Consider the following 21,734-nt stretch of genomic DNA (forward strand, 5'->3'; position numbering starts at 1 on the left):
ACATCATTCCGATTAGCCTATCAACTATCAACTGTCAATTATCGGCCTATCGGCCTATCGGGGATTTGTTTATCTTATCAATCAACAAACGGGCATAGAGAAAAAAAGTGCGACCCGCGCAACATTCAAGACGTAAACAACCCTATCAACATACAAATTGACAGTAGTGATTTGCTCTCTGTTGGTTGATATACTATTGATCGCTGTGGAAAATGGCTCCCGTTACTCGAAGACAAGCGAAGGATGCCGGAAATGCACTCGAAAGCGAAATAGTCACACCAAAAGAATCATCGCGCGCGAAGCGGAAATCAACGGGAAACAATAACAACCTCGAAAATGATGGTGCTGCTTCCCCGGCACAAAAAGTGGAAGAAATGGAAGATCCTAAACAACAGGGGCTATCCATGCGCACACGAGAAGGCGAAAGTACGGGTACCGACCGAATAACACACCCGAAAGGAGAAATACCTACGAGCCCGAAACCCAAGTCGTCCCGGACAAGCGCAGTGCCAGATTCCCAAGATAAAGAAGAGAAATCATGGGGATCAGATTCCGCACTACTCTCGAGCGTCTCGAAGCAGTTAGAAGAGGAGGCAAGCCAAAGAATAGCTTCTTCACAGTCGCAATCGCAAGAGCCTGATCAAACACCCGCCCCTAAGACTAAGGGGAAGCATCTTGTCTTTGATGATGATGACGATGTAGAGAACTTTGTCGCGGCAGCGGCAGCGGCAGAAGTAGGCAAGAAGGTAGAAGCGGATAACACCAAGAACGAAGAGGAGGATAGTGACGACGATGACGCGCCTGAAGCCGTATCGACACAGGCCGCTGCCAAGGAGGTACAAAAATCAACTCAGGCAGCTTTAGATGCCGCCGAGAAGTAAGCGCCTCCCATATCCCACCGCCCCGAGATTCATTTCCTATACTAATACAATCTCTAGACAAACCGCCAATCTAAAACGAAAGCGCCAAGAAAGAGACAACCTCTTCAAACAACAAGCCGAGCGCCGCAAACGATCTCGCGCAGAAGTCCAAGTCCACCGATCCAAACGCCTACGCAAAGACCCCGCCTCCAACAACGACTCCGACTCCGAAGACGACGGAATACTACCCGATGTCGAAACGGCCGTGACAACAACCGGCCGGCGGCGCGCGCAGAAACTCGCCGTCCCTACGCACTTACCCGCCGAGTTCCTCGCAGACTCGAGCGAGGACGAGGACGGAGACGAAGCAGACGACGACGATAACAACGGCCAGGTCCTGAAGAAGCGGAAGAAAACGTCCGGCCCGCAACCTACGAAGATCACGTTCGACGACCAGCCCGAGAGGCCGCGGGACCGTGTCGTGGGGTCGACTAAGTACAGGGTCTTAACCGAGGACAGCGATGCGCGGCTCGCGCCGCGGGCGCGGAGGGACGCTAGGGTGTCGAAGGAGAGCTTGTTGAAGAGGAGACGGGTTGGTGTGGTGGCGGGAACGGGGACGGCGAAGGGGATGGGGAAGAAGGGGTTTTTTGTTAAGCGGTAGGGGGTGAGAGTTGGTTGTAATCCGATGAAGTTATATATCCATCCATCTTATATCCTACTTGTGTCGACCGAATAAGTACAAGTTCTGCAGAATCACGATTTATCTATATTTAAAATGTGCGATGGACTTGTTATCTTCGGCGAGCCTGTCGGAATCCCTCGAGTCGCTGGTTTCTGATCTGATAATTGGTTGAGCCGCAAACACTGAACTATAGAGAGGAGCGTTGTCTCGTCTTAGTACTTTAGGTACTTATAGAGTCATCTATCTCCTCACTCCCCTCTCCTGATACAAAGTCAACTATAAATACATAGTTCTAACCTGGGGAAAATGCCATTCGATCCGGCCTTGTTACGATTCATTATAAGTCAGATAGGTACCTAATTGTTCAAGATATAACCAGCTAGCTATTCCACCACAAGCTACGCTACGCACTTGTCAAGTCCGTAATACTTCTCTCCTAATTAATAAATGAAGTATTACATACCTATCTATAATCACTAGTTACCCAAAGTATTTCGGCCGTTCACTACGACTATGCAGAGGCATCCTATATATACCTAGTCTTATCTAAACTAGCACCCGCAATGTTATAATTAGCATATTGACTCTAACTTGATGCTCATCTTCCCTATCTTAAACCGCAATGCTGACGGCCATTCCGTCTATTCACTCGCTGAGACTGAAGCTCTCGAGATATAGAGTGAATATCTTAATGGAATAGGTGTACTTCGTTTTGTATTCATCTCTCGATGGCATGGCTCGCCGGTTATACGTGGGCGGTAGATGAAACATCTATAGGTCTCGTATCTTGTTCTAATTGCATACTATGTAGAAACTAGCCTCCGCATAACAGCCTTTATATAATGTTAGTTCAACTACATCATACTCTTCATCACCAATCAAGCACTTAACAAGTCACTGTAAACGCTCCCAGAATCAAATATTGCATAATAGCAAAACAATCAAAACTTGATTTCGCATCCGGAATCCTCCCCGGCTAGCATTTCTTTTATACCAGTCCGTAAAAAATCGTTACTGTACAGCGCTTTGCTTCGAAAAGACACCAATCTCCCCTCCCGCTCAAGCAATACTAAAAGTAACGTCGCCGATGGGATGGTCCTCATCGGCGGTGAGTATCGAGCGACAACCAACCCTTTGCCCCCCACCCCTCCCTCCCTTCCGCCTTTCCCTTTTGACACCAACGCATTTCCAATATCGATAGCCACCGTAAAACAGCAAAAATACTCCCTCCATCTAGGGATTTTCCTCGCGATATGTAACGAATTCAAACGATGCGGTGTAGGCGTACATAACATAGTATATTGATAGATAGACAGGTGCTCGCGTGGGTTGCGTAATAAGAAAACTCCGAAATGGTATCTTAGATCATCAGAAGCTTGGCTGCAAAATAAGCCAGAGGTTCGAGGTGGTAGAGCAGTGACAAAATGAAAAGCGAGGAGCAAAGCATAGCCTAAACCGATGGCAGGCTCGAGAATAAATAAAAAAATATTCGTTCAAAACATGGTCCCGTAGAGGTCGTTCGTCTATATGGGCGTCAAAGCTCCGAGGATATATATCAGATGGAGATAGATGTGAAAATGTAAAATGCTATCATGGCTCTTCGATAATTCCCTCGCCGCCGGCTTCTTCCCTCCATTCGCGGCTCTTATCTGTCAGCTTCTTAATACCATTGACACGACCAGCCCACAGGCTCTCGATTGGCGTTCGGAACGTGAACGCGCGCTGGCTACTAATAACCCCGATGGCTTGTAGGACGGCCTTGCGGCTGTCGCGCCCAAACACGGCAGGGTGGTTAATCCATTCTAGGCTGGCCTCGAGTTCGGAATCGAGTGCGGCGACTGTGCTGACATCGATGCCGTTCGCGTTACCCAGTGTCAAACCATCGTTCGACCGGCTCCGATGAATCGATGACGGGAATCCGTTGGCACCTGAATGGGCCGAAGCAGCGGGCGACGGGGTACGCTTGCGATCTGGTGTGGCCGAGATTGGAGAGGCGTCCGATCCGGGTTGAGGGGTAGACGGGTTTGATTTGCTGTTGGCCCCCGACGGCACGGGTACAGGCGGAAGTCCGCCTTTACCCAATCCCTTCAAGATCGAACGAGTTTCGTTAAGAAGCGTCTGCGCGCGATCGTGTTGGCCCCGTGAAACCAATGTTAACGCTCGAGTGAGCATGTCAGATGTGAGAAGTTCCATCCGCCGCTGGACAATATGTGGATGAGGCGGAATCGGCGGGTTGTTTTGCCAGGACGCCTTCTTGGAATTCCCTGGTGCTGGTAACATTGTAATAGCAAGCAACGACGGTCTTGGGAGATGCATCATTGTGCCATCTCTCAGAATATCGCCCCAGACTAGATCCGCCTGGATGAGCGGTAATTCCTCTACTGAGATCGTCCTCTGGTCGTCGTGTTCCACGGGTCCGCCTAATGCTTCCAAACCAGAGACAATTGTCTCCCACGGATCTTGAGGTAATTGCTCCTGGGATGTGTTGTCGGGAAGGATGACCAAGTGCACCAAGATGTCCCTCTTGTCTCCGAACCTGAGATCACCCAGCGAAGCCTCCGCGTCACGACCCGTAGCACGCTTAGTGATCTGTAACGCTCCGCTAATCTTGTGAAACCTGGCCGGCGAGCCTTCTGGCAGTTTCAGCTTCAGCTTTACGTTCTGGTGAGATAGAGACTGCAGCGATCCTAGGCAGCCGGCTAGACACTCGCGTAGCATCATCCAGTCCTTCACGTAAGTATACGAAGCCTTCGTCCGCGTAGATAGCTCGATCATAGTATCTGGCTTGTGAGTCATACCGAGACCAAATGAATGAATCGTAATCCTGAGTATTGTTAGCATCGCTTAGCTTAGCTTGATTTAGTAACGGGGTTTGTCTTACTTGGCAGCTTCCGCTCGGGAGACGACAAAGTCGACGCTGTCGGCATCAGATGTCGAAGCGTCGCTGATGAGCATGATCGTCGCGATCGGGTTGTTGTACTTTCGTTGCATGAGTAAATCCATAGCAACGTTTGCGCCTTCTACAACGTCCGCGCGGTGGCTCTTCTGCCCCACGGGTTTGATCGAACTGAGAATATTGTTCCATCCATGCCATGCCTTCGTAGTCATCCCTACGATAGGCACACCGCCTCCTCCTGAACCGAACGTAACGAGGCCCATGCGATCCCTCTCGCCAAGATTACTGACCATGAACTTCAGAGCGTCCCTAACTAAGTTTATCTTTACACCCTGCATCGACGAGGAGATGGGTACTACGACAACAACGTCGATAGGCACGTGGAATGACGAAACCAGGGGGCTCCTCGCGACGCTAGTGTACTCGGTAGCAGCCGTAGTGATGGACTTGGGTCCGCCATAAGAAGAAGCCACCGACGAAACCCGTTGTGGCCGACCTCCTCTGCCCCATTCATCTTCTTCGTTTTCTGATGCCTCGGCACGTTCATAGGTTGGGCTTCTGACTGGGGATCGCTCAACGGCATTGAGATCGAGAAGAGCCTGCTGCCATAGCTTCAACTGGTTTCGGTTCTCAAAGCGCAGATGGAACTGCGGGAGTTCCGCAACAGAAAGACTGAGAGTTAGTACGTTCTCATCAACTGTAAGTTAAGAATTAATTAGCTAGATCTTCTAGTTTTGCAGATAGGCCACTCACTCATACCGGTTTCAGTGACTTCATTAAGATGCTTCTTGATAAGGATAGAACCTTTCAGGGTACATCGTGTTGCTTTCCTAGGCAAGCCATTTTCGTCCCATTGTTGTTGTTGCGCAGGTGGGAGGTTTTTCTTTTCTTTGACGCAAATGAGCATTTCGGCGAAGAGGTAACATTCCAACTCCTGCCAAGAAACTTTGTCCTTGCCGACGCGCAAAGTGCCATAAAGTCGAAGCTTTCCAAACCTACAGCAGGTTAATAATTTGCGACAGAAAGACACGGCATCGCAGTCACATACCTATTAAAGTCAAGACCGTGCCAGTTGTCGACCCGATTCCGTAAGTTCTCAGTCATTTCCTCTAGCACCTCAGGCGCTTCATACGGATAGAAGCGCGGCTGCGAACTCCTCGCGGGCGACGGTGGTCTTTGCGTAAAAGTATCCTCCGCGCGCACTGTTGGCGCTGGGTTCACGATACCAAGGTCTTCCGGATCAGGCTTCCATTTGTTATCGGCAACTTCTACCGTAATAAGACACGTCAAGGTCTGTTGCTGCCTTGAACGCGTTATGGTGGGAAACTCGGATCGAACGACAACAGAAGGCGATGGGATCGGATTGCGCGACATAGGTCTCGGGCTACCTGGTGTTGTCTCCATAGCTTGGAGGTCGTAGTCGTGACGGCGCGGCGGACCGCTTTGCGCCGTCTCGGGATAACCCGTCGACGCGGTGATGCCGGTCACCTCGCTGTTACTGCGATCATGCTTATGGTTGTTCATATAACGCTCCGAAGGTGGCGGCTCCCGGCTGTCTCGGACACTACCTCGAGGGATACTTTGGCCGCTGTTGCTAGGGGCTATACTTCTCACATTAGACTCGCCACTAGGCGGACGGGCACCTTGGGTTTCCCAGGGTTCTCTCTGGGGGTCCCTTTGGGCTGGCGCTGTCAACGACCTGTTATCGGCTGACACGGATCGTACCATGCTAGTTATTTTCTCTGTACCAGGAGACAAGAGTCAGTATGAACCCAACTTAAACTATCATATTAACAACTGACCTATATCAAGGACATTACCTCCTCGACTCGTGTCTAAGTGTAGAGGCGCATTGCATGAGGGGCAATATTGCGACTCGAATTCACGTATGAACTCATAGAAGCAAGCCTCGTGCGAAACATGCGAACATGAGAATTGTAGGATCCTCTCGCCGCGAAGCGTGTGCTCCAACGGCTCTTCGCAGACGGCACATTCACTCCCGACGAAGGTCCTCTCCCTCCGCGTACGACTCCTTTCTGAACTTAATGCGCCCGACATGGTATTTTGACGTATGGTATCTCTAGATGTTGAAGAGCTTACGGAAGGTGCAGAGCGATGCGATGGTGCTCGCTGTTGTTGCGGCAACGGACGAAGCGAAGCCGCGGTAATAGAATGATCTAGTAATTGTTCACACACAATCAGTCGCGATTGCGCAATGGCGAGACGCAGTCTCCGTTCGACGAGCCACAAGGCGGGGAAAATCCCAAGCACAGCTCCAGTCAGAAGCAGAACTTACTCTTCTCAGGGTAGGACGGAACGCTCTGCGAACTATCCCAGTCTTCTTCCTTTTCCTTTCTCCGAAGAGAACGCAGAGAGCGCGACTCGGATCCAGGCCTCAAAAGACCAAACTCGAACAAATTGGATTTCTGACTATCGCGGAACCTATGAGCCTTAGAGCTGGTGCCGCTGGAATGTCCGTGTGTTTTTGACGATGATCGACTGAACATGAGCGACGTAGGATCACTTGGATCTTAGGTGGGTAGGTTATAGACAGGATAATTAATGACTAAGAGCAGGCTTTGATTCGGAGTGGTTACGTCCAAGTGCTGACAATATTTAGTTGGACCGACCAATGTCTCGGTGGCTGTGACGATCGTCTGGTGAAGGACTGTTTCAAGTTGGGGGTAAGCTTATGCCCGCGACGGGAAAAATAGAAGGCTGTTGGGCGATGGCGACGGCACATGTGTGTGTTAAAAAGCGAGCTTCCGGAACTGAATAATTAGATAGCTTGCTAAGTTGGGTATAGCTTGTAACGGATTCAAAATTGTTAATCGAATTCTATCCGTAACGGTTCGTGGATCGTGTATCGCAGTCCGTAGGGTAATGGTTGAGAATTAGTTGCTTGGATAGGTAACAAGTCCTATAGAGATAGAGTAGGGGAAATGGTCGAGGACGTTCTAAGATCTCCCTAACCTAGACCTAGTGGACGAAAGATATGCTCTCCAAATCTTGCCGGGATATGAGATACCAATAAGATATGAGTTAATGGTCCAATTTTCGATAGCCGGAAACACCAATCAACCCAATCAATACGCTGCCAGCCCTCCCTGTAAACTGACGAAAGAGATGTAGTGTATGTTGCTAATACTAGATGCAAGATATTATTTTTTTAATTTTTTTTAGGGGACTTGTCGTCAGAAGAGAAAAGGGGAATCCTTCTTGCAGCTTGCTATTGTTCCCTTCAAATTGCTTTTCCTCCCCCTCTAACCCCAGGCCGAGTTTGAAACAAGGTAGACCCTTGACTCGCAACGCAGAACCGGTAGTCTGCTACCACTTAGGTTTAAATGTAATTTCTGGCAGCTGCCAGGCTAATGTGACGGCGATGAATCGCGTTCAATATTGAGTATTGACAACTCCGGAGGGGAAAAAGAACGACGAGGCCATAACGGAGAAGGGTTCACCAGTTTAGAAAAGTAAGAAGAATTGCGGCAGTGAAAAAAAGGGAAAAGAGATGGGGGCCGCAAGGGACCAAAGCACACATGGTACATATGTATGTAGGTGAAGTAGTTAAGTAAGAAGTAATAGTAGGTATGATTATGATCATTATTATCTCGTTTATTATTACAATACTACGGTACGATAATACATACATACACTACAATACGTACTGCGCTACGTACCGCGCTCTCAAGATCCTCATCCAGGGAAGGAGTACCTTGCGCTTACCCTAGACGTTGGGTACCTAGGCAGGGTCCTATCGAGACGGGGAAAGTGGACTTGGATGTGTACTCCGCAAGTAGTTGACATGTACATACATACCTGTTACACCAAACCTTTGTATGTAGGAACAAACCTAATCTACATAGCTAAGGCACCTAACCGCATGTAAAGTATTTGGAGTATGTATTTTATATTTTGTAGTCAAATATTGAAGGAGCGAGTGGACACTACCTACAGTAATACCTAACATAAAAAGTGAAATCCGAAATCCCATATCTTTAGTCCTAAACCAACCGTTGGAACCGGTCTATGTAAATATCAAGCCACATTCCGGCTATCGGGTCATCCCCTCTTCCCATCGTGTCCTAGGTATGTACATAGGAGAATTAAAGCAAAAACGTTAGACGCAGTGATCACTTCTCACATCATTCGAACCAGTGGTGTCAACCCCGTTATGTGGACCGGCCATGTATGTAAGAGAAGCGCTGGAATATGGTTGCGAAGGCCCGAGAGTCCAAGTGGGCAACGAACCATTATCAAGGGGTCCTATGTAGTCTGTGCGTACCATTGTGACATGGAATAGGAATTTTCTTAATCCTTGTTGACAGGGAAAAGGATCCTTGTCTCCAACCATATTGCAGTCCACGTCCATGGGTACGAAAAGCCAGGCACCATTGCGTAGGAGTAGGTAGTGTATGGATTTTGGACTTGGAATTTTGTACTAGTGTAAGCAATAATCGTATGCACATACTCGTCGTCGATCACAGCTTTCTCATAGTGTGCTCATAATCGCCGTATAGCTCTGAGTGATACCACTTACAGAACTAATATATAGTTGTAAGTGGATAGAATATGACATTAGGTTATATAGGTAGTTTTAGTATTATTTCATACCTCATCCTACACGAAAAACAGCCGTCAATGAGCCGCCTTCAAGCTACGACCTAAAAGGAGATGAGAAAGCCGATGATCAATCCTAGTTGGGTCAGTTAAACTTTCGGCTGCATTCCCGCTGCAAGCCTCTAATGTGTAATGTGATGAATATCTTTTCAGCCGCTCGTAGAAAAGTTCCAGCGCATGCTCTAGAGGCGCTAGAATCGACAGATCTCGAAGCGATTATGGAGTTTAGTCGTCAAACTTGACCTGAGCTAACGCTAGGAGTATTTTACACGTGGATCGCTGGCTCGCCGCGGCGTTATGATTAATGATGGTAAATATGTAGTCTCAGCTTAGTTTGATCCGTAACAAGATAAAAAAGGAATAAAGAGTCAAAGCGATATCAGGAGGTCAACATTCGACTATAGTGTATGGCCTGTGTATGGCCTCTCCACAATCACTGCAATTTCGTGTGGTAAGGGAGCTGAGACCATGCCTCCATAAAACAATACTCCTTTTCCCCGTTATTGTGATTTTCTATTGACGATGACGACTATTGAGGCGATGACCACTTATTACTCGGTTTCCAGGCGATTGGGTAGATGATGGGTTACACATAAGTAAGTTCGATAGGAACAGGTTTAATGATGAAGATTGAATTCTATTGTATCAAAAATGATATTTACCTATGTACGGATGCGCATGGAGTGAGGTGGTACAGTATGTACCTAGGTACCTATACATGTATACATGTACATAATGCAATGCGTGTGATACATTCTGTACATGAAGTATCTCTGTCTCAAATGTTTAGGTACCTAACGTACAACCAGGTTACGTCGCTTATAGAATCACACTACGCTACGGCTACGGCGACCTTTCAAACTCAAAATGCACTTAATTACATAAGATAGAAAAAAAAAATATAAACTAAAATGAAAAAGGCTACCGTCTTACCTAATACTAGAGGTGTATTATTATTATTCAACTCTAACGTAACTCAAGCGTCAAATTCTGTCAACTTCATGATTCTCTCTTATTCTCTCTCGATTCGATCTTGGTGTACCACTATCACTTCTATGCAACACCTCGCTAAATGTCTGCGGATTAGGTATGTGGTAGCCAAGTCTATCATGTACGCACTTCCTACTTAGCCCATCCGGGTAGTTTATCAGGTAGCCATTGAATCCCGCTTTGACGGCATTGCATACAACCATGATCCAATCACCGGACGCCCATGATGGAGCATTTATACAGAAACACTACTATGTGCCATCCCCGGGATGACGCCATGTAATCCTACGGCCGAATTTACATAATTCAATTGTGATTCCAAGCCCGCAAGGCAAAAGCTATTAGCAAGGCAAAGTGTTATACACACCTGCGACAAATCGCCAATACATTAATAGAACTCGCTCTCAGCCTCCTTCAAAGTGGTTTGCGACAATCCAATAAGTGACAAGACTTCTTCACCAAATAAGGCGGGTAGAGATACGGGAACGTCCCGACTTGTCTGCTCCATTGTTACCGAGACATTGTTGCACAACTGGCCAATGCTATGGACCTCCAAAAGTCCTACGTCGTCTAAGCGCCAGGACCAACGTGGTACAAGCATCTGTCTCTTGCTATCGTCCGACTACCGATAACGTAGAGATCCTCCACGCCACTAACCCGCCAGTATAGCGGCAGTTAAAATTTATCTAGTATCTGACTGGTAGCTTCGCGACAGACATGAACTACATGTGGCTGGTTTAACAATATTACGCATCGGTGTAGTGCCGCTGGAGTGATAGGGAGTCAAGGAAATAAACATCGAAACTTTCCGGTTTAAGTCTAATCCACAATATTAATTTATAAAAGAATATTATCCTTTTTAAGGTATTAGCGGAGATAGGTTTATTCAAACCTTTGGATCGAACTGGTACGTCTTAAATAATCAAAAGCGGCAATTCGTGAGAGGCTCTATCGCCATCAGTTCCGTGGCGGACTCCCCGATCTCACCAACGACACCAAAGCCCGATATGGTTCTTATAAGAAATAGTCTTTCAAATAAGCCGACGCAGCGCACCAGTAATATGATTTCGAACCTGTACGGGTATGTTGAGCATGACTAAAATATGACATGCAAGACCTACCGCCTAAAGTACATATAGCCCAAGACGGTGGTACACCAATATATTACGCGGTGCGACGTGGCGAGGCTGTTATCATGTATTCTGCTGCAATGGCCTTTGTCTTACAGTGGGGAGGACGTGTGCTAGTTCATCTACTGAGGCAATCTCACATCAGCGATTCGTTTACGGACGACATTACACCAGCGTATACGATATCCTCAACACGAAACCACGGTACCCACCAGCCAATAGCTATATTGAAATCATCAGATAGACAATATTCAGTTCGTAAGCGGACTTGCCAATGTGCCGGAGAATAATTCAATAACCCAGGGGTTTCCTCTCACTCCAAAGCCAATACTATAGTCTTGTTATGATATGAGAAGCGTCATAAGGCAACATCGAGGCAGGGTTAAACCAACATGTGCATACATCTCGCCTTTTTGGGGTTTTGACTCCATGGCTTCTCAAAGAGAGGTCCCACATTGACAACCTCTCGAGGAAGGACCTGAGTACCTGTCATGAAACATGTACATACTAGCAAGGCGAATATCAAATCGCATCTTGCAAGGACGGTACCAAAATCAACAAACCACGTCGCCCACGTGGCAAGGACCACGAGGTTTCCAGATAGGCAAGTGTATAGGGGTGTCTTCCAACTTTCTAGTGGTGGATCAAGCGATGGAATATTCCTTAGATTCGCCTACTCTATTTTAAGAACAATCCTGAAAGGTAGCACGTACGAATTATATCACTGGTCTCTTCGAATCTGAAGCACATCGGAGTGGAGGCCAAGAATCTCAGGATGATTTACAGCTGCCGGAAAGGCAATTCGTTATACAGCCCATGAGATAACGAGTACCAAGGGATTCGTTTACTATGTATCAAATATTGATTCCTAGGCTAAGCACTTACAGCAAGCACTACCAACTGAAGATGAAGAATAACCGCATACAACCAACAAAGCTAAGCCCTATACCAAAGGCAACACGGCAGTGCCACGGCAGGATCATCGGAAAAGAGAACAAGCTCTAAAGAGGCGCGAGCCGCGCGCATTTACGTTAGCTACATTACATGACCGAATAAGTGTTCGACAAGCAGTACTACACACAAATCCTACTCTGGTGCTGTAGATCCGTTGTTGGTGTATCACCCAGGTCAATTCAGCTACTTAGTCCAATAGTGACTATAGTATAACCTAGACTAATGCATTGGTGGATGAATGGCATGCGAATGTTACGCTCGCATATTGAGAATACGACGATGCTTAATAGCCTCCCCAGTAACACGATCCTAACATTTTATCTCGCTCACCACTAGTATCATATACGAGAGTGGCTGTTGGTCTTATCAGCATGCTACTTTAACTCCGCTACTACTATCGTATCATCGAATTCTTCTTGCTACCTATCACGAGTGGCTCGTTCGAAGAAGATATGTCTCTAACCGGACCAGCTGAAATGAGGCGGGGGGTATCTTGTCCCACTGTACCATCAAATCCCAGAAGATGTTCCTGAAACGTCCAGGAACGTGCAGTAGATCAGGGGTTAAGATGGCGAAATACAATGGGACTGTCTACAAAACCGGTATCCTAGTGTACTTCGAATCTGGCTATTCTACTGCACACGCGGGTCACACTTGTCTCATCAAGAAGGACATAGCTACCGGTCATGGGTTCCGGGCGTGGAGATTTTACTACAAGGCCCGCTCCGATACTACCGCTTCACGAAACAAACGCCATATTGCTACGGCACATACACGCCATAAACTTAAACCCTGTAGTTAACAAAAAGACTAACATGTTTAGGCGATGCTCATTAATTCGTCTGTTTTAATATGCCGATTTACTTATCGCATACACGGTCTAGCTATATGTGTTTTATCGGCAGTTACTTTAACCAAATCGTGACGCCACGAGATTGAACGATTTACATCGTCAGATTTGGCGAACTGAGATCTAGCGCGTAAGAATAAGCGGACTGTCCCGCGACGATCTGTTTACTCTATTACGAAATGCCAGACGTCTTGGACCTAGTTTGTGATAAATCCGGTAGCGGTGCACAGACTAGTTCGCCGGAATACAGAAAAGATCTCGCCTCGCTTGCGCTCATTCCCGTCCCGTCACTTGCTCTCGCGAAATCGAACGGGACGTTGTCTTTAAATTTCGATAATTTCCGTTTTATCCATACCTTGTACCTAGTTGTGACGGTGCGCCGTGGCGTTACCTTGCATTAAGTCCGACCACGTTTACTCCCCGACCTAGCGGTCAAACTGTCAATTACAAGTTATGATGGCATATCATATCAATGTCGAAAAGACATGAGCTCTATTCGTGCTTTCTATGTCTTTACTCTCCGATGGAGACTTGAGTTACCAACATCTTTCACGTGTTTATGTGAACAAGTACGGAGTATCATTAAAGCAGTATCAGTCCCGTACTATTAACTACGCCGCACCCTGGCAAGCCTGGTCTTATGAGATCCGGGGCCATACTCCAAGCTAAGATTACCATAAATTCGTTCTTCACAATAACCACGGATCAACTACACAGTACTGCATAACGGCTATCACGCGTGTAAGCTCGTTGCAACCTCAGTTATTAGCCTTCCCCACAAGTTTGGTTGAAGCTCCCGTAAGTCGATAAGCGTTTATAGACTTCCAGAGAACTCAACGCTCAAGTATTTGGAGCTAGCATGTCCGACTGCAGGAAGCAGCCTCCTTCGTTTAATGGATCGATCATAGGTACCATCTTACTATGGACGTCCTAGTGGCTATTCCGCAATGTCCACAACAAACGAGACAAGAGCTTCAGGGGTAAGATTAGAGGGGCAAATACACAAACGACGAAGCCGAGTTTCTTATCCAACCACCCCTCAAAGAAGATACGCGGTTGATAAGAGTCGTTTCTGAAGAATGTATATAATGTAGGGGAATCGCTAATCAAAACAGAGATCTCAGTCGTATAGCATCTTACTACGTACATACGAAGCCAAACTGAAGCCACCGCTTTTTCCCCCGCTCAGTACCAAGAGTTCGGCTATCATCCTGGGAAGAGACGGCGAGATCTAGACGTCGGGGTTCGGAACTTTATCACGACGGTTGCAGCGGCAAGGTACGCAGGAGTCTCCATTGACCCCCTCCGCGTTGCGATGTCAAGCTGGCGCATCATCCCACGCTCGTTTTATGCATAAGTTTGTATGTGAACGGCTCCAAGTGTGGCCCTTGCATTCCCGCATCGTGGGACCCTAGTCACCGCCCACAGATTGGGTGCTTGCTTGCTTGCTTACCTAGGTCCTACCTCTATCCGAGAAGCTGGCTACTTTAACCCGTTCACGCTTCCAATGTCGAAGCCACGGAGTTAATAAATGCTAAGTCAATGGCGAACTGGCAATAACCTACTCGGCACTAAGCGGCAAAGGCGCATACATTCGGAAGCGAAACCGATCCCGTGTATGACCCTTGTATACCTTGGTCGTTCGCTGCCGTGCTTCTTCCATTCTGCCTTATCGGTAGATCAAACTACCGTTCTCCTCTATCATAGACAGCCAAGATGAAGTCGCGTTGCTAGATATACCTGCCCTACGTTTCTGCATATAGATGGATTAGGTACTCTTTCTATATAGCCAAGAGCCTATGTAAGATACGTTTCGAGTAGAAGCCACACGGGTGATAAAACATGGCTACCTACAAATCATTAACCTTCAGCTCGCATACTCCGACTTGAGTAGCAACGCGTGGGTTGCTTTTTTGCTCGCCTTCCAAGCCCCAGCCCACGAGAAGATGTTACTGCGTAGCTCAGTAGCGCTACTTCGTACAGAAGTGAGACATGCATATAATGCTATCGACTGGTTTGCATCATCAAGATTCGCTTATAACCCCTTCCCCCTAAAGGCGCTTGGTTGCAACATATATCGGATCGTTACTGTTATATCCCGCCACATGGTATTCCGGGTATTTGATTACGAGTATGTAATGTGAGTAGTATCCGACGCATACGATATAACGACGTCGATGTAAAGTTGGGGTTAGATGCTCTACTACAGTATGACAAGTAGGCTTCTATCTATCTACCTGCGGCCGAAGAGGCAAGCCACCTTTTCTCTCCATGGATATCCTTGGCCGAGATCAGAAGGATTCGTTCCTTTGGCTGGGACGAGGCGTATGCATGTATGATGTATGTACAGATGAACATACCTAGACGATACAATGTGTCTACTTGTTAGATACAACCAGAGACCTACGACGCATGTACACTCACGCATCCCACTCGTCCACTTGGCGAAAGCGAACAAAATCCCTCGAGCCACCATCCAGCCCGTGCTGCGCCGCTCCCCTGCACCACTCTAGTTTTTCTAGACTTTCTCTTCCCGTTGGTGAATGCCCCGCCGAGATTTCACCCACTACCTCACCTCACCTATGTACAATACATCCAATACATCGAGGAGCCAACCCTTCTTGGCCCGTCCTGCCCAATCCGCCGGCTGCGTTCTGGGGATTCCTGCAAAGTACCTACCTACGGCAAATAACTACTGTACATATGCGCGGTTTTGAAGGAATACGAACCAGAAGTCCTACGCACCCGGGTACACAATTTCCATGTGCGCACACGCGTGGATTGACTACCTTAGTTACGCAGGTAGCTTAGTTGTCAGCTTCCCCCAAAGCCGAACGTACATACGTACGGTGGGTTGGTGGCTCTGGCGAGTTGGGGGCCAAAGAAATTGAAGCATGTACAATAGATTTGTAGATAGGTCGAGTTGTGGCCGTGTGCGGAAACGGCAACAGATCATCGACGGGTCCTGCGGCTGTGGAATAGGATGAGATGAGATGGGATGAAGATAGATGGCGGTTGGTCGAGGGGCTGGTCGTCGGGCAGTGCGTCATCAAAGATTTTACTGGAGGCGCTGCCGCCCTGGACGGAGAGCTGAATGACTAACTACCGCGAGGAACGTAAGGACGTAAGGATGACGAAACGTCGATAGGCATCAACGTATGTACAGTTAGAAGTGCTTAGCTTGCGTCGGCGCTGCTACGATGAGTAAGACCTAGAAGCCTTATAGTCTTCTAGTCTCAGTCTTAGCCGGCGCTCCCGTCCAGCCTCTACTCCGTCCGGGTTTCGCTCTTTTCTACTACCGCCGCTACCGAGCGGGCCTTGAGACATCCGGGTTAAGCAAGTACACACATACATACTTAACCTACATAACACCATCGTCGCCAATCATGTTTCACGTTCGAATCCTAGCACCTATAACATCCTTACCAGCGGGTTTAGTATCGGGTGAACCCTCAACCAGCTATAGACTTCAGTCTTCAAAGGATACGCTGCAGTCAGCTTATCATATTACCCGCCACGTGGAAGACGCATCGCCTCCAGAAGTATATTCCCTTATGTACAATACGGAGATCATAGATCCAATTCCCGAGACCAGACCCTTCGCTGGCCCGATATATACCTACACCTTAATCGCACCCGCAAGATCCGCTGACTCGTAATGTCTTAATAATCGGCAACGCGGATGCGTAGGTAGCTAGGCAAGCACAAGCACACTCACTCGCCCGCTTACTTGCCTAGGCACCCGATCCGTCGCCCCGGTCCCTATTACTACGACGCCTTCCCGGATTCCCAAGGCATTGCCTCGTCTCTGAGACGGTCAGCTGGTTCGAGCCCTAGGGTTCGCGGTTCGGCCGAGTTTATGTGGAGCCCGAACTCGACTTCCTCCCGGACGAAGGGCCGACAGGCTCCTGCTGGTCGATGCACGTGGGCGCAGGGCCGCCGAGTGTGGTTTAGTATAGACATTTATCCTAGCGGAGATCTCGGGGTGCAGGTAGATCCTGGGCTCGCTGGCTAGCTACCTAGCTAACTTACGATCCGGCTTTCCTAACGATGATGTTATGTCATGGTATGTCAACTATGCCATGGCAAACTTCGGACGGCTTACTATCGCGACAAAGAGCCCAGATCAGTTGTTGCTATCTTGGTATCACGGTCCTGGTTTCAGCCAAGTCCTTGCGGGCTGTGAATGTGAACTACTAAGACACGGGAGGAGAGAAGAGGAGAGGAGAGGTACGTAAGGGAAGGGACTAGTAAAGACATGTTCTAATGGTTTCGGTGAGGATCGACTTACCACCGCCGTGCACTTTGAGGACTTATCGTTCTCGTATCTATCGCGCTGTTCCTGTCATAAGTCAGCTCGGGCGAGTCATACCGACGAGAAGGGTCTTGCTCGGCACACAGTTGTTCCTATCTGCGCTTATTCCCCCGCCGGGGTCCAGACTTTTTGCTGTTGTCTGGTTATCGTAGATAGATAGGCAGATGCTGCCTCCGTCGATCCTAAGATCTTCGTTGTGATACCGTTCTGGGTTCGTTCCATCTTACCCACGCGCGGAAATGGATGTTCGCTAGGTAGGTTTGGAGCAATCGATGTGCCGTCGGAACAAATAGTTGGTGCGTGAAACATCCGGGCCGTGGAGATCTAGGAGACGTCGGTATCTCAACCGATTCACGTGCTGCTGTCAGGTAGGAAACACGAGCAAGCGTAGTGTACGCACGTAAGCCGCCTTATTCGGCTCGTGCGGATGTGATTAGAATCTGATCCATTGCGTTGGTAGATGTCCCTGTGGGGGTGTTCTATCTGGTTCTACTTTTTGCGTGGGACTCCATTTCTCTCTTAGTCGGTGCCGAAGGGATAGTATGTGTGGCTCTTAGGGCTACGATGAATATGTACATCTCCTACTTGCGTTGGTACTCAGGCAGCCCCAGTTACAATGTGTGGGCTACCTATACATACATACCCATACTCTCTTTTTCCCTTAACCCCTTACCCAAGAGGAAGTGAACAGTAAGCCGTGTTAGAATACAGTCCGGACAGTTAGGTAGATGTCATGCATTCCAATCCCGTGTCAACGAATGGTAGGTAGGAATATACGGCTGGCCTAGCTGTTACACAGATGCGTCTCATCGAAGGGTATCCTCACACACATGCGGCAGGGCAATGCCACTAACCCGCCACGCTATTTGTCTACCCGGGTAGGACATGGTTGGCAGCAGGGCCGTTGGTATTACCTGTAGATGCGACCTCGTTGGCATATGTAGTGACGACCCAGAGCTTCGGGTTCTTCACACTACCAATGAGTGTCTTGTCTGTAGCATAGCAAGGAGATTGAAATGATAGTGCTGTTAGTGCTGTTGTCTGGGGGCTAGATGGATGTGTGACTGGTGAGGCGGTTGTATACCTACCTATGTATCGTGTAACGGGTTATGATATTGATTAGTTGAACTTTGGAGATTATGATAAACCCAGTTGACATATTTGGATTAATGTATGACCATGGGACCCATGCCTATACTATATTCGTAACTTAGTTAACTATCTGGACGTATCGTGGATATAGTTAATTTTTGAGAAAGGGGATTACGAGTGGGTAAGAAGATAACGACGGTCTAACGTATGTTTCTCTTATTGTTAGACAATCCAAACGAACGACTAGGGACTAATAACTAGGCCTTGGCTGGTAATGGGCGTTATATAACTTTGTAAAAAACATTGTATGAATACTCGAACCACTGAGCTTTATGCCTATGTCTAAAGATCTTGAGTATATAGCATAGCCATGGAAGTTAAGTTAGTTATGCCGTCTACAGCTGTTGCTATATCTATATCCCCCTGGACACTGAGAGCATACTCCATTCTCGAGAAACTATGATATTGGAGGTATCAACGACAGCTCTTATTATCTTAGTTTATAGTTCTTCGTGATTCAATATAATTAGTTAGGCATTTACTTATGTTCTTACATAGATACTCATATCCTCGTAAAGAATACTAATTACTAAACCACACGTTACCTTAATAATCTATCGACTGAGCAGTTAGCATCACGGAAATTACAATGAGACTAACTAGTTAGACTTAGTTAAGAATCCTCAAGATATTTATCTTAGTTGTGGAATTTGGTCAGGGTCCAAATAGAGAGAGTATGGCAAGGACAATAAACTTGCATCCCATAAGGTCTGAATACACTTATCTACCTAGGTACCTGACCCTCAACAGCTGCCAAACCACCCGGTGGTTGCCAGGCAGCCAAGTTCAACATAAGTACACCATTAGAAACCCATTCTCTCACCCCTGATCGGCAGCTGCAAACCCAACATGGCCGTGGTCTAGTGGTTAATGAAGTAGGGTCAGAAATAATCCTTAACTGGGTTTTTCGTAGCACACCAGGTTCGAGATAGCCCCAGGGCGGCAGGAAGGCCAACTGTTCAGGTCAAATGGGGTCCTTGAATACTGAGTTCCGAGCTTTTTTGTTAACATTTTATTTAGTTCTTCTTTTTTATTCAATTTAACCATCATCTATTATTTTTCATTATGTAGCTAATGGGTTTGAAGAATCTAATGATAATACGACGTTACTACAGAATTGAGTCTTAAGGGACTATTTTAGGGGCTTGCGATCGCTGCAGGCCACATCAATCAAACTCGGTAAATCAGCAGTAAAGTCCTGACCTTTGGCTTTTGGTCTAGTCAATTCATGCTATCAACATCTCTGGTATTTGTAGGTTAACCGTCCATAATCGCATACAGATTCGACCTGCCTTCAAAGACTACCCGCGAGTTTTTATTTAGTCCTCATCCCAGTTGGGGTTGGGTCCTGGTGGCTTCGGCCCGCCAGCTTGCCTTGCTACGATGATCTGGTCTACCGATAGCACTGTTCGCGCTGCCTCCGTCGCCAGCTTGATGGCCCAAGACTTGGTGACCATAAGGTCCAGGATACCTTCTTCCTTGGCATCTAGGGTGCCGGTGCCGTCGTTGTTCTGTAGTAAAAACGATGTCAGTATTGCACTACGTGTATGAATAGCAGGGTTGAGGGTCTTACCTCTATGTCAACTCCCGTAGTCCAGCCGTCCTTCTTGTTATGTGCCGTGTATAGTCTACTTAGCACTTCCGTGGCGTCTAGACCAGCACTCTCTGCTATGGTCCGTGCTACGACCTCGAACGCCTCACCGTATTTACGGATGGAGTATTGCGGCAAGCCGGAAGTCTTGTCACCGAAAGCTTGTATCCTTCCTACGAGCTGTATCTCTGTGGCACCTGCACCAGGGACTAGCTGTGCGTCGCGGGTGATAGCCTTCACCACGTTGACTCCGTCGTCTACCGCTCGCTCAACGTCGTCAAGGTGATTTTGCGTAGCACCCCGAAGAACGATGGTTGCCGTCCTTGTGACCTCATCTTCTTGTCTGAACACCGTCACGCGGTCTCCGCCGATTTCGAGGGTCTCGACGACGTCTACGGATCCCATCTCGTCAGGCATGGGAGCGCCTAACCTGGCGAGAGGAGTAGCGCCGACGACTCGGCAAACTCGCCGTAATTCGAACTTGCTCAGAATCTTGATGACGAGTATGCCATATCGGTTGAGGTAGTGCATGGCAAGCTCTCCCACGGTGGAGCCGGCGATTACGACTCTCAAACCGACGTCGTGCAGCTCCTTGATGGCAGCTTCTAATTGCTCTTCCTCTCCTTTGGTGAAGTCCATCATTTCCTTAGCGTTGTGTAATAGCACAGTACCCTTGGTCTCGGTCTGGCTTATATCGAGGGCACAGGAGAAAACTCCAACCTTGGCCTTGGTGGCCTTCTTGACAGATCCATCCGGCTCCTTAGGGAAAACCATACCCTTCACCACTTTGCTCTGCTCTAGGCTTCCGCCCATGATCTTCACTACTCGGATGTTGTCGACGTTAAAGTTAACGGGGTTTTTAGGGAGCACGGCGAGAACGGCTTCGGAGACAAGAGTGGCTAGTATATCCTCGTTACCGTTCTGCTTGCTCGCCACCACCGTCCGGATTGCCTTGCTTAACTGTTCCTGGTTCCTAATATCATCTACCTTGTCGACGACGAGTTGCTCCAAGGCCTCAAGGGCGAATGCCTGAGCGCGCTCGTAGCCTGTGACTATATCTGCAGTCTTTAGGCCCATTCGTAGTAAATCTTCGGCTTTCTTGAGGAGCTCGCCGGCAAGAACTATAACAAGGTTTGTAGCATCGCCCATCTCGGCCTCCTGCTGTTGACTGGCCATAACCAAAAGTTTGGCGGCGGGGTGGACGACATCGAGTTCCTTGAGAATAGTTGCAGCATCGGAAGTGAGGATCATCTTTTGCAGATGGTTTATAATGATTTTATTCCGGCCATAGGGTCCTAAGGAGGTCTGGACGGTAGAGGCGATGGCCCGACAAGCATCAATATTTCGTAGCACAGCTCCATCTTCGGCGTCGTAGCTATAAAATGGTAATATGGTTAGGCACCTCTTTTATTATACAAGTTCGCAAGCTGTGGCGGGGTGAAGAACAACATACTTGTTGTAGCCTTGCTTGAACAGGCCAGCATTTGGCGCGTTCGGGATATTGAGCGACATATTTGTTGATTCCTTTTTCCTTTTCTAGGTAGATGTACAAATTCTCGTTGACTCGGAATAGACCAGGGGTGAAGACTGAATACACGCCTCGTGGGCTATTAAAGTGGTATTAAAGTGTATTAAAGTGGGAGGCTCCAAAGTTGAAGCTTCTACCAGAAAAAAAGTAGTGGAGCTATCAAAGC

General features: G+C 47.8%; 4 protein-coding genes across 4 annotated transcripts; 2 read left to right on the forward strand and 2 right to left on the reverse strand.

Moving 5' to 3' along the window:
* Window positions 1–67: 67 nt before the first annotated feature.
* Window positions 68–1,521, forward strand: F5Y00DRAFT_274560 (uncharacterized protein; the record flags this gene model as incomplete). The annotated part of the gene is made up of 2 exons (XM_048013380.1): window positions 68–877; window positions 939–1,521. Exons 1-2 carry the CDS (start codon window positions 213–215, stop codon window positions 1,519–1,521), a joined length of 1,248 nt encoding a protein of 415 aa, XP_047867568.1. The 5' UTR covers window positions 68–212.
* A 1,463-nt stretch (window positions 1,522–2,984) lies between these two features.
* F5Y00DRAFT_213959 (Pleckstrin homology domain-containing protein) lies at window positions 2,985–7,042 on the reverse strand. Its single transcript, XM_048005550.1, has 5 exons — window positions 6,241–7,042; window positions 5,487–6,180; window positions 5,192–5,433; window positions 4,424–5,135; window positions 2,985–4,366 (listed from the first exon to the last, which is right to left on the reverse strand). Exons 1-5 carry the CDS (start codon window positions 6,494–6,496, stop codon window positions 3,133–3,135), a joined length of 3,138 nt encoding a protein of 1,045 aa, XP_047867569.1. The 5' UTR covers window positions 6,497–7,042; the 3' UTR covers window positions 2,985–3,132.
* A 9,326-nt stretch (window positions 7,043–16,368) lies between these two features.
* Window positions 16,369–16,997, forward strand: F5Y00DRAFT_259130 (uncharacterized protein; the record flags this gene model as incomplete). The annotated part of the gene is made up of 2 exons (XM_048010820.1): window positions 16,369–16,637; window positions 16,721–16,997. 2 exons carry the CDS (start codon window positions 16,369–16,371, stop codon window positions 16,995–16,997), a joined length of 546 nt encoding a protein of 181 aa, XP_047867570.1.
* A 2,519-nt stretch (window positions 16,998–19,516) lies between these two features.
* F5Y00DRAFT_214055 (T-complex protein 1) lies at window positions 19,517–21,698 on the reverse strand. Its single transcript, XM_048005551.1, has 3 exons — window positions 21,494–21,698; window positions 20,023–21,415; window positions 19,517–19,960 (listed from the first exon to the last, which is right to left on the reverse strand). Exons 1-3 carry the CDS (start codon window positions 21,550–21,552, stop codon window positions 19,769–19,771), a joined length of 1,644 nt encoding a protein of 547 aa, XP_047867571.1. The 5' UTR covers window positions 21,553–21,698; the 3' UTR covers window positions 19,517–19,768.
* Window positions 21,699–21,734: the final 36 nt, after the last annotated feature.

The sequence above is a fragment of the Daldinia vernicosa genome, assembly GCF_022497035.1.
Source record: "Daldinia vernicosa strain CBS 139.73 unplaced genomic scaffold F5Y00scaffold_9, whole genome shotgun sequence".
Classification (NCBI taxonomy): domain Eukaryota; kingdom Fungi; phylum Ascomycota; class Sordariomycetes; order Xylariales; family Hypoxylaceae; genus Daldinia; species Daldinia vernicosa.

Excerpts from the sequence above, each read along its gene's own strand:
- F5Y00DRAFT_214055 (XM_048005551.1), bottom strand. The coding sequence starts at position 21,552 with ATGTCGCTCAATATCCCGAACGCGCCAAATGCTGGCCTGTTCAAGCAA. Across the intron at positions 21,416-21,493 it reads TTCAAGCAAGGCTACAACAA|CTACGACGCCGAAGATGGAG; the intron begins GTATGTTGTTCT and ends ACCATTTTATAG. Across the intron at positions 19,961-20,022 it reads CTACGGGAGTTGACATAGAG|AACAACGACGGCACCGGCAC; the intron begins GTAAGACCCTCA and ends TTTTTACTACAG.
- F5Y00DRAFT_213959 (XM_048005550.1), bottom strand. The coding sequence starts at position 6,496 with ATGTCGGGCGCATTAAGTTCAGAAAGGAGTCGTACGCGGAGGGAGAGG. Across the intron at positions 5,434-5,486 it reads CACGGTCTTGACTTTAATAG|GTTTGGAAAGCTTCGACTTT; the intron begins GTATGTGACTGC and ends AACCTGCTGTAG. Across the intron at positions 4,367-4,423 it reads TCCCGAGCGGAAGCTGCCAA|GATTACGATTCATTCATTTG; the intron begins GTAAGACAAACC and ends AACAATACTCAG.